The 11974-nt window shown below is 48.7% G+C and overlaps 1 protein-coding gene across 1 annotated transcript; it reads right to left on the bottom strand.

Moving 5' to 3' along the window:
- Positions 1 to 473: 473 nt before the first annotated feature.
- FBL (fibrillarin) lies at positions 474 to 10713 on the bottom strand. The gene is made up of 9 exons (XM_054580844.1): positions 10626 to 10713; positions 5528 to 5707; positions 5319 to 5420; positions 5134 to 5228; positions 3887 to 4057; positions 2852 to 2984; positions 1692 to 1804; positions 737 to 882; positions 474 to 599 (listed from the first exon to the last, which is right to left on the bottom strand). The coding sequence occupies exons 1-9, from the start codon at positions 10633 to 10635 to the stop codon at positions 575 to 577; spliced, it is 975 nt and encodes a 324-aa protein (XP_054436819.1). The 5' UTR covers positions 10636 to 10713; the 3' UTR covers positions 474 to 574.
- Between the last annotated feature and the right edge of the window lie 1261 nt (positions 10714 to 11974).

Here is an 11974-nt window from a genome sequence, read left to right as displayed (position 1 = left end):
TCCTACGCGAATGCAAGCCACCCTGTCAGCCGCTTCGTTACCTGAGATCGCGGGCAAGGGAACTCAAACTGCTCGGGAAGCCCGAGCTCGGACCTGCCCACTGGCAGAGGGTATCCTGTAGACGCAGCGAGCCAGGGCCCCGATTACCCAGTAATGCAACCAGCAAAATGGCGACCACAACAAACCTCCCCCCACCCCGCCCCGGCTCCGCCTCCACACACACCCTCAATCGGCTCCCCCTCACGTGACCCAGGGCAACACAAAGCGCCTGCGCCCAGAAGGGATTGCCAGCACACATGCGCAGTGAATTATCAACTCGCCCCGCCCCCAGCGCCAATAGGCGGGTTAGGGCAGCACAAAAGGCAGCTAAGAAAGGAGCTTGCCCTGTGTGGGGGAGCTTGCAACCCCATCACCACTCAAGTTAACCAAGGGTGAATACTCCCTGTTGTCAATGTAAGTCGCTAAGTAATCAGCAGCAGAAACAGACCGGAAGGAAGGATGAGTCTTTTAATAGAAAAACACACGTGTAACAGTAGCAACACAATCTCCCGCAATACAGATGGAGCGCTCTACTTCAGTTCTTCACCTTGGGGGGCGGCCTGTGAGAGGAAGGAGACGAGGAGTCTCAGAGCTTGTCACCACTTTAGAAGCATACCTAACAAGTATGGACCCATATGGTTCTGGGTGCAGGGATCGGAGATACCAGTCCTGATGGAATACTGGGCCCCCTGCTCACCTGTACACACCCACGACCACAGCGTGGTCTCTTTCATAGGGCTCTAGAGTCAACTGCTCTTGGGGCTTCATGTTCTCCTGTTGCATCTTTTTCACTTCAGAGGCGAACACTGCCTCAGCAGAGGCTGTGGAGTCAATGCAGTTGGCCTGCAGAGGAGAGAGGTTTTCAAGTCTGCAGCAAGGCTCTGGGCTTTAACCTTTTCTGCACTCTTAAAATCAGCACTTGTTTTTATTGGAAACGGAAAAGGCTCAGGTTTTAGAAATTTTCACTTTGGTCTGGATTTGGAACAGCCACCCTTCAAGAGAGTCCTATTTATCTAAAAGTCAGTGCCCAAATTTTAACACTCAGGTTTTCTTTTTCCTTCTATTTCCTCTTTTACAAAAAAGCAGCTGAGAATAGGAAAACAAATGTAGGAAAAGGCTAACAAAATGGTGAATCCGGTTGAACGGCACACAGCAGAGTTCTCAGTATTTCAAAATAAAATTTTTTTTAAATGCACCTAGTACTTATCTAGTATTTATTCTACACCAGGTTCTACTCTAAACACTTCACATATATTGATAAATTTAATCCTTACACAGATACTTAAAAAAAAAAAAAGGACTTACATTTCTATTTTACAAGCGAAGAAAATGAGCACACAAGTTAACTTGCTCAAAGTCATACAGTGAGTTGGAATTCAAGTGAGGATTGTCAGACTCTGTGATCGTGTACTTGACCATTACACTCTATTGCCTCTTTAAGTCCAAAGCTTCTAGTTTTGCAGACATTTTTCATCACATGCTATTTGACTTGGGCCTGGGGATGGCTTTTAGGCAGCTGAGGAGGGATAAAGGCTGCAAACAGACTGACTGGACTAGAGGGGATGAAGGCTCCCTTGTTTTGACTGGCTGCTTGGCAATTAATGATAGAGAAGATGCTAGCACTCCATGTGAGACTCCTACAAGCCCCGCACCTTAATGGAAATCACAAAGTGTCCTCCATTACGTAGGAAGGTGTGGGCATTCAGGGCTACAATCCGGGTCTGGTCTGGCTGCGCCACATCGGCAAAGATCACATCCACCATTGCTAGGGATAAAGAAGTGGCAGTTAAAAGCTGGGTCCACTGGACCTTCCCAGTTCCTCCCATGGGGCCTGCAGATTCCCGGCAGAGGAGTCTTCCCTGCCTCTGGTCCTTGCCCTGCCCCCCCTCCCCCAGATCCCTCACTCTCCACTGTGACCCCAAGAAATCCAGTCACACCATTCATTCACGCCTCTTGTAAACCATGGTTGCCACCTAGTCTGTGCCTAGCCCCAGGCTGAGTACAGGGGACCGAAAGACGAGTCAGACCAGGACCCTGCCCTCCAGACATTGGGGCGGGGAGGGCGAGGGCGGGGAAGGGGAGAGACAGAGACATCATTAAAAAGTTAAGTAAAGGTGACCGCTTACAGGTAAGGGTGTCTGCAAGACTATCAGATGAAAACAAGTTGCAGGACAAAGGGTATAGGTGCATGGAAAAACACTCACAGAAAGAAAAACCAGCAGAATGTAAAGTAGTATTTTTAAGGCAGTAAGATTAAAAAAAAAATGGAAAGATGGTGTAATGAAACTGATTTTTTTAAATCAGGAAAAGCAGACACCAGATTGTTCATATAAGTTACCTCAGAGGATGATTTAAAAAGCATTCCATTTTTATACTTAGCTTCTGATTTTAAAAAAAAAAAAAAATCAAAGTCATTAATATTCACAATGGGCTCCTCTAGTCCAGGCCACACTCTTTGTGCTTTCTGGGTTATGATCTCACCAGACGTTGATGATAAGGAGCTCTGAAGGAGGCTTTTATACATAAGCCAGGGACAATGTGAAAGCTCCCTATTTTACAGGGAGACAAGGAGTGTGGAGAGGCCTAGGGAGAGGAGCATGAGATGGAAGCCGGCTCTCTGAAGGTGCCAGATATCCAAGACCCTGAAGCAGGACCACTGTCTACACCTGGCTCACCCCACCTTTTTCATTCCTGCAGACTCAAGAGGCCTGCTCATCCATTTCAATTCCATGTGAACCAGGACTCTGGCCTCTTCCAGGAAACCTGGAGTGGCCTGTCCTATCCCAGCTGGGCCAACCCTTGAATCGCTCACCAATGAGCATGCGGTATTTGTGTGGGTGCCGAGCATCTTCAATGACAGGAATAATGTTGGTCCTCTTCTTGGCCAAGTTAATGAGGTCACGGCCAGAGCGGTGGGAGAACTCAACTGCATAGACCAGACCGTCCTAAAATAAAGCAAATAATAACGACAACGATACTAGTTCTCATGTACGGAGCACCTACTTTGGGTCCATACATGGTATGAAGCATTTCTTCAAACCCCCAAATCAAAACCTAACCATTTAACAACTATTGTTACTGTCTATTTTACAGATGAATAAACGGAGGTCCAGAGACACGAAGTCATTGGCCAAGCGTTATTCACTCCCACTCTGCCTGATCTGAAAGCCCAGGCCCCCAGTACAGGTTTAAAACCAAGAATGTAGGGCAGAGAGATGACATCTTAACAGCTAAAAGTACTTGCAATGGGCCAGGCACTAAGCACTTTATAGGAATTAAATCATTTATCTTCACAACAGCTCTATTTTCCAGAGAGGTAAACTGAGGCTCAGAAAGATTAAATACCTTGCTAAAAGCCATGTCACTGTTAAAGACCTCCACCACAGCCTCAGGTTTACAGTCTACAGTTATGTAGATGAGCTAGAGGTCCTCAAGTGAGATGCACAGGTACCCTCTACACAGGGAGCTTGTACAGCCACACAAAAATGCAGGCTCAGAAACTGAGATCTCCTGTTCTTCCAAGAGAAACCAGAGATCAGATTTTGCGGGCATAAATTTTTTTAAGAGGGCAACCAAATCAAGTAGTCTGGTATCCATATACTCAATTCTGCACTTGGCTAACAATGGTTACCCCGATGCCCAGGACCCTTTCCCTCTGGCCCAGGACTAAGAAGCGAAACTGAAGGAGGTTTTGGATTTGAGCTGCTCCTTTTTCTCCCAGGTACTCTGAGAGAAAGGGGCCTAGCCCCAGCCCCATAGTACAGGGCAGACGAGGCGACCTTCCTCTTCCTCCCACCTCCCCAGTAGCCTTTACTCATATCCAACCCCCACACCGCCACCCACTCACCGGTCCTACAATGTCAGAGACGTGGGAGACAGTGGTGCCTGAGGCAGCCCCGAGGTAGAGCACCTTGGCCCCTGGCTTGATGTGGATCTGGTCCACACCGCCCAGGATCGCTGCTGCTAGCTTGGAGCGGAAGGGATTCCAGGCACGGTACTCGACTTTGTCATCTCCCTCCTGGGCCGGAGAGATGGGGATGGAAGTCAGTGCCAGACTCTTCTGCAAGTCCCCACTGTCCTTCACCCTAGGGTCCTCAAAGGGACTCAATCATTGTACAAGGATCAAATGCAGGTACATATCAATAACCACAACAGATGCAGTGTCTGCCCTCTTATGGAAGTCACTGACTTAGGGAAAGGGGGCAACAACAGACAATAAACACAGAGACAAGACCATAGCAGATAATGGCAAGATCTATGCATCTGTTCCACAAGCATCTGCGGTGCCGGCACATACTGTGTGCAGACCCTACAGTAGCACTGGAAATACACAGTGAACGAGACAAAGACCTCTGCCCTGAAAGAGTAAGTACGCACTGGTCTAATACCCACACAACACAGCAGCCAGTGATAGGTGCTAAGGAGAAAGGATCAAGCCAGGAAAGCAGTTAGGAAGTACAGGGAGCAGGGCAAGAACAGGTGAAAATGAGAAAGGGTAGCCAGGGAAGAGCCAAGTAGTGCATCTGAAGGTGGTGAGGAGCCATGCGAGTTATGTGGGGGGGAAGCTCATTCCAGGCAGCAGGAAAGGCAGCAGAACGGCCCTAAGGCAGGAGTGCGCCTGGCCAGAAAGAAAATGACATGGAATAAAAGGACAGGGGATTGGTGGTAAGGGCTGTTTTCGACAGAGGGTGGTGTAAGGTGGCCTTTGAGAAAGACAAGGGAACACCTAACCAGAGATGCTGGCGATGAGACCAGCCCCACGCCGAGCTGGAGAAGAGCACTGCAGGCAGAGAGTGGCTGGGTGAGCGGGCTGGAAGGCACTCAATCAGAAGGACAGCGGGAGGAGGCGAGGCCAGGGAGTGGGAAGGGGAGGCTAGAATGTGTAGGGTTTTCTGGGTCACACTTGGAACAATAACCTGAAGGCAATAGGAGTCACAGAAGGCATTTGGGGAGAGCAGTGTATGATCTGACTTATGTATTAAGATAATGCCCCAGCTGTCCTGGGTAGGGCACGCGGTGGAGGCAGGGAGATGAGACTGCTGGTTACAACATTAGCTGGGACTCTGGTGGCTTTGAGAGGGGTCCAGGTCTCACCGAAATCGAGACTCTCTTCTCTCCATAAACTGACTCTCCAGGGACCAGGTTCTTGGTGACTAGCGCATCTTCCTTTCCTCGACAAATGAAAACACCTGGGTGACGGGATCAGCGCAGCGGTGAGGACTCTGGGCCCCTCCCCATCCCACCCTACCCTCAGCGGATTCCCGGCCTTTCTCACTCACCCTCATGCCGGTGAGGTTCCACCATCACATTTTTCCCCGACTGATTTCCTCTTTTTCCTCCCCGACCACGACCCCGGTTGCCACCAGACTGGAACCCGCCACCTACAAGGGAGAGATGCAGTGAGAGCGGGAAACCCCATGTCTCTTTCCTCTCTGCTCCTCAGGCCCAGGGAAAGCCTCCTCCATCACACGTCCCCAGTCTCACTCACCTCTTCCTCCACCACCTCCTCCTCCTCCTCCTCGTCCACGGCCTCTGAAGCCTCCACCGCGACCTCGGCCCCCACCAAAGCCGCCTCGGCCTCCACCAAAGCCGCCTCGGCCCCCACCTCGACCGCCACGGTCACCAAAGCCCCCTCGGCCACCGAAGCCACCCCCACGGGGGCTGAAACCTGTGGTGGAAACAGAAACAGGAATCAGAGCTATGAAGCTTGAAAAGTTACTCGTACACTTCAACAATTCTAATCAGGAGAGAAAATGGAGAAACATGCACCGGGAGGCATGTCCATGAATGTCCACAGCAGCAGAAAACCCAGGACTAATACAAATGTCCACTGGCACAAAGGACCAAAAAAAAAAAAAAAGGAGGGGGGATATTCACAATCAAAATGAAAAGGACCTATAGTTACTTGACAAACATAGGTAAATCTTCGAATCAAAATTTTAAGTCCAAGGAAGTCACATCCAACATATCCTTTTTTATAAAGTTCAACAACTGAAGTGAAACAATGTTATGCTGTGGTTGTATGTGTGGTAACCCATGTCCCACCCTCACCCCAAAAAGAGGCAAGAGAAAGATAATGCAAAACTCATGATACTGGGTAATGGGAGGAAGAAATTATGGGGCTAGGATAGGGAAGGTTACTGTCAATATTCTGTTTTCCTTGGATGATGGTAGATTGATAAAATTCATTCTATTTTCAATAGCAGTTAGTCTGCCCAACACTGAGTGTGTGTGTCCATAGTGGCAGCAGGTTCCCGAGACCCTGGAAGCACCTTCCTATCTTCCTGCGCCTGACCTTGTGTTTGGAACAAAAGTGCCAACACCCAAACAGGGCGCCTCGGCATGAAGCCTTTCCTGCTAACTGATCTCCTACTTCTGAAATTGCAGGAGCCTTTGTCAGCTCAAGGGAAAAAAAGGGAAAAAAACAAACAAATCCCCAAACAAATTGTGCTTTATGGATGGGCAACAGTTCATAAGCAGTTTAGGGCTTGTCAACAAGATTGAAAGTTTAAGAAAAAAACCAAAACTTCATTTTCATCACTTCAGAATAGTGCAAACGTTCCTCACTGAGCACAAAACAATGTCTGAAGCAAACAGAATTCTCCTGGTGCTAACAGATTCAATATCTGACTTTCGACAGTTTTAAAAGCTCTTGAAACCGTCAACCAGTAACTGTGAGAAAAAACCCCACCTATTATAAAATAGTGTGAAAATTACTGTCGACTTAAAATGATCTGACTTGATCATTGTAGACTATTCAACAGCAAACTTGCTAAAGTTTTTGTAAAGATGTGTTATAGTTACATCCTGGGAAAGCTTCATGCATCATAATGGTGTTAAGGATGAATGTATACAACTTTTTAATGGCTATTCCTAATTTGATCCTTAACAATTAACAGTTTCAAAACTCCTACACATAACCAAGAGGTGCTTACCTTTTCTCATCACCTCCCTCTACATACTACTGTCTGCAGGGCAGCTAGTGATGCCTCTATCTATCTATCTATCTATCTATCAATCAATCAATCATCTATCTTGATTTAGAAAGAGGAAGTGAAACATCCATTTGCTCTTCCCCTTATTTATGCACTCATTGGTTGGTTCTTGGATGTGCCCTGACTGGGGAACAAACCCATAACCTTGGTGTATCGGGACGACTCTCTAACCAACTTACCCACCAGGCCAGGGCCTAGTGATGCCCTTTTTAAAACAGGGCATCATATCTCATCAGCCCCCCTCCCAAATCCCTTCAGTGAATTTTCCATCACATTCACATGAAATAAAAAGTCCTTTTTCTGGCTCCCAAAGCCCTAAAGCAGTGGGTCTCACCTTTGGCTAACCTCTGGAACCTCAACCTTCTTATTGTCTGGGGTGGAGGCCTGGGCATGGGAGCTTTTTCAAGTTGCCCAGGTTATCTAATGTGCAGCCCTAACTAAGACGCACCATCATAGGGCCCTACCTTCTGCTGATTTTTCTGACCTCACTCTCTTTATGCTGGGCACCACACTCTTCCTCTCTAAGAACAAACTCACCGTCCAGTTCTCAACCTTCAACATCTTCTGCTCCCACTGCCTGGGTCCTGTGGACATCTGCTTGGCTCACCCACTCCTTCGCTGCACTCAGGTCTCTCATAAATCTTCCTTCCACAATAGAGCCTTCTCTGACTACCCGGTCTTTACCCTACTTTCTTTTTCTTCCTATCAATTACCTTCCATGGCATTCTTAACATTACTGCCTGCCTCTCCCATTAGAACCAAGCTCTGAAAGTACAAGGCTGTTTAATCGTTTTGGTCACCACTGCATCCCCAGCCCTCTGAACAACACCTAGCACAATGTGTGGGATCAAAGAAATAAATAGAAAGAACGCTGTCTGCTGATGACTCTTAAACCTCTGGGTTCTGCCTCATGGCGAAAGCAGCCACTTTGTTCATTCAAGGAGCAGGTGATTAGCTGGGTGACCGGAGCCCTGGTTCCTCCCCTCATGCAGTTCATTTATTCCATACAGGGGGATGACCACACCACTGGCGACCCTAGAAAGTAGGGAAGGCTCTTGGAAGTCTTGAAAACATCTCAAAGACAGAGATATGGAGTTAACACAGTGCCCACCTCATAGACTTGAAAAGATTGAATGACTTAATACATACAAAACACTAATTCATTGCCTAGGACACAGTCTGAATATTATTCTTCAAACTCAAGGCAATGAGTGCTGCCTCCTATTTAGGGGACAAACCACTAGGCCTAAGACTCTTAACCCATGCCTGACAGAACAGAGACCTGGAAAGTAGGGGCAGAATATGTGGTACAGTGGATACAAGAGTAAGCTTTCAGTCCCAGATACTCAAAACCTATTGTAATCCATTTCAAGTTCTGGGCCTCTTACAAAAATGTATGGAAAGTACCCACTCTTCATAAAAACACATTCGCACACTTTTCTAGGAGTTTTGGGTGGAGGGACCCGCAGTCCTGCTGGCTGAAAGCTGCTCTCCTCCCACAGCCTTCCCCATATCAAAAACGGCAACTCCATCCTTCCAGGAACACACACCAAAACCCTTAGTTACGCTCCACTCCTCTCTCTCACACCCACATACAAGCTGTTGGCTCTGCCTTTAAAATCTATTCCCAAATCGTTATTTGTCAGCCAGGTTGACTGCTACCGTCCTGGTCCCAGCCACATCATCTCCTAGTGGATTATAACAACAAACTCCCTACTGCTGTGCCTGCTTCCACTCTTGCTCCCCTAAAGTCTTTTACTACAAAAGCAAGAAGATCCTTTAAAAAAGTGTCAGTCGAGTCTGACTGATACCACATCCCTGCTCAGAATCTCCCAAAGGCTTCCTCTCTCATCCAGACTAACATCCCCACTGAAGAGCTGACTCCTGACAACTTCTAAAACTTCCTATCCTAACACAATAAGGGGGAGGGTTGGGAGGAACGCGTACACTCCATTCCTGGGAGAATCAGACCACAGGATGCCTGGAGGTGTGCCAGTGTCTCGGAGGGAGACACCGTCTAGCACCTCCCTCTCCCTCCATCAACAGATCCCCAAATACGAAGCGAAAGAGATCTCGGGAGATGACCCCATCTCTCCATAGGCTGAAAGAAAAAACAAAGAAACAAAGAAACAAACAAAAAAGCCCTGTACTGGAAAACAAACGCTGCCCTGGCCAGGGGCTCAGTTGCTCCGAGTGCCATGCCACACACCAGAAGGTTGCGGATTCAATTCCCTGGCAGGGCGCGTACGGGAGGCAACCAATTGATGTTTCCCTCTCACATTCATGTTTCTCTCTCTCTCTCTCTCTCTCTCAAATCAATTTAAGAAACATATCCTCGGGTGAGGATTAAAAAAAAAATGAAAAAGAAAAAAAGAAAAACCAGATGCCTTTGGTCACGGTGGGAGATATTCCCAACTGCAGTGGAGCAGGGGGGGATGTAGCCTGGTTTAGGAAGAGCTGAGATGCCAGGGATAAGGATCCTAATTCTGTTCCCCTTGAGAAAAAATATAAAAGCACTTAGAGCCAATATTATTATATTTCAAGCACTGTGCAATTTTTCAACTTTACTGAGATATAACTGACGCATCACATTGTGTAAGTTTTAAAGTATACAATCTGTTGATTTGATACACTTATACACTGCAAAATGATTACCACCCAGTGCTGTTTTTTCTTACCATGATCTTACTAAATTGTAACTGGGGGCCATTTTACTTTAGAGAAAACTGAGGCTCAGTGCCCAAGGACACGCAGTAAGTTAAGAAGCAGAGCCAGGATGAAACCTTTGAACTGACGCCCTCCTGCTGTCAAAGTCAGGGCTCTCAGCATTCCACCCTGAGGGAGATGGGAGGGGTTCATCAAGATCTGGGGGAAAATCGAACAAATAAAAGCACTCATGCCCTGTGACTTCCTCCCTCGCACACCCCACGTTAATCCTATCCTGGGCTTGTGAAGTTTCATCTCATCGTGGACTTGAGAATAACTAGGCCTCAGATCTCCACTCTATCCTCAGGGACCCGCCCCCTTGGGAGAGTAGAAAGCGGGAAAGTGGACCAGAGGGCCACATACAATCAAGGCAGGAGTCCTCATCTTCTCCGGCCCTCTCGAGTACATGGTTGGGGGTCAAGGGCTGCGGCAGCCGGGGTGGCAAATGGGGGACTTCCTAGACTCACCTCCTGGAGATTCTACACCTCCAAACCAAGAGAGATCCCCAAAACCCTGAAAGCCCTGAGAGCCACGACCGTAAATGCCTGGACCCAAATTCTGTGTTCAGTAACACCGGTCCAACATACAAGAGCCTAATGAAAAATCTCAATGAGACGAATCCCAGTTCAGGACCCCCCCCCCCCCGCAATCCCAGGCCAAATACTCGACACATGACCGGGACCCCTGAAGCCACTTACAAACCTCCAGACCCAATCCTAGGCTCAGAATCGATCGCAGGGCGGAACCAAGACCCTCTCCCACACGACACTGAACCAGGACCCCCTCCCCACATGTCTCGGAACGCCTGCCACAAAGCCAAGCCCCCGCACCCCAATTCCTGCCGGGGCCCAGTCCGTGACACCCGACCCTAACCCCGCTCTGCACCTGGCTTCATGGCGAGAGCTGAGCTGCGCGGCTCAGGATTCTGCGGCGTCCCGGACCCCACGAGTCTGAGGCTTTCGCACGTGGAAAGAAGCGCACGCGCGCGGCGACGTATGGCGTGTGACGCAATCACGTAGCCCTGCCCCCTGGAGCCCCAGCCGCGCCCTGGAGCCTGCTCTCCGTTGCCGGGATTCGCGAGCTCCTGGCATTTTCGACTGGCTTGGCGCTACCTTCGTTTGTGCAGCGAATCCCTGCTTGCTCCCTGCTTCCCCCTTCACCGATGTGGGTACCCTGTAATCGGGGCTCATCCCTAGGCCTTCGCATGGGCTGGTGCCCTCTGCCCCTCTTCTCTAGTTATAGTTAACTCCCTAAGATCCCCTCTTCTACACCCAATAGCTTTCCACCCCCAAGAACATGGGAGGACTCCGGACTCCCATTCATAGATTAGAAAAGGATTTACTGTGCGCCTCTCTGTACTAGACACTATTCCAGGCGCTGGGAGTACAGCAGTGAACAAGACACACAAATCCCCACCCTCCTGGTACTAATTTTCTAATGGGGAAACAGACACCAAACAGGTTAATAAAACACGTTGACTATTAGAAGGCCATGCATGCTTTGGAGACAATGACAGCAGGGAAGGGGGATAGGAACCCTTGGGGCAGGGGTGAAATTTCACATAGGGTGGCCAAGGAATGCTTCAGGTGACTTGAGCAAAAAGCTAGAGGAGGTGAGGAGTGAGGCAAGCACTTGCCTGGCGGAAGAGAGTTCCAGCGATAGAGTAGTTACAGGTGCAGAGGCCTTGAGGCAGGAAAGGTAAGGAGAGTTGAACTGAGAAACTGAGGAGTGTGGTTGGGGCAGAGTGAGTGGGGAAGAGTGGGAGGAGATGAAGGTAAAGAGGTGACAAGACATTGTGTGGAGCCCCGTGGGCAGTGGTGAGAACACAGAAAAAAACATGATCTGACATGGGGCCAGTGTGGCTGCGTGTAGGAAACCGAGTGTGGGAGTAGGGGTGGGAACAGGAAGACCTTGGAGGGGCCTTTCTGCAATGGATCAGGTAGAAGACAAGGATGAACAAGATCAGGATGCAGGCAGAGGAACAGTGAGGAGTGAGCAGATTTGGCTAGGTATCGACAATTTTGTGCTTTGTCGTTTTATAATATTAATATTCATGCTTAAATTTACTCCACAAAGCAAAACAAGTGCTACTACGAGAAGTTACAAACAGCCTCCAGGAGAATCCACTGGTCCTTCACTGTTGCGTCACTTCATACCTAGAACAGGGCCTGGCACAGAGTGGGTGCTCAGTGAGTTTGTCAAGCAAATGAACCTATGGTGTTTTGAGTTCTCTG

This window comes from Pteronotus mesoamericanus, unplaced genomic scaffold (genome assembly GCF_021234165.1).
Source record: "Pteronotus mesoamericanus isolate MK-2021 breed Mesoamerican mustached bat unplaced genomic scaffold, CSHL_Meso_final contig_639, whole genome shotgun sequence".
Classification (NCBI taxonomy): Eukaryota; Metazoa; Chordata; class Mammalia; order Chiroptera; family Mormoopidae; genus Pteronotus; species Pteronotus mesoamericanus.
This window is presented reverse-complemented; position numbering and strand designations above follow the sequence as displayed.

Coding starts and splice junctions, on each gene's coding strand:
- FBL (XM_054580844.1), bottom strand. Junction 2,985..3,886: donor TCTCTGACATTGTAGGACCG/GTGAGTGGGTGG, acceptor GCTTTATTTTAG/GACGGTCTGGTCTATGCAGT. Junction 600..736: donor GTGGTCGTGGGTGTGTACAG/GTGAGCAGGGGG, acceptor TTCCTCTCACAG/GCCGCCCCCCAAGGTGAAGA.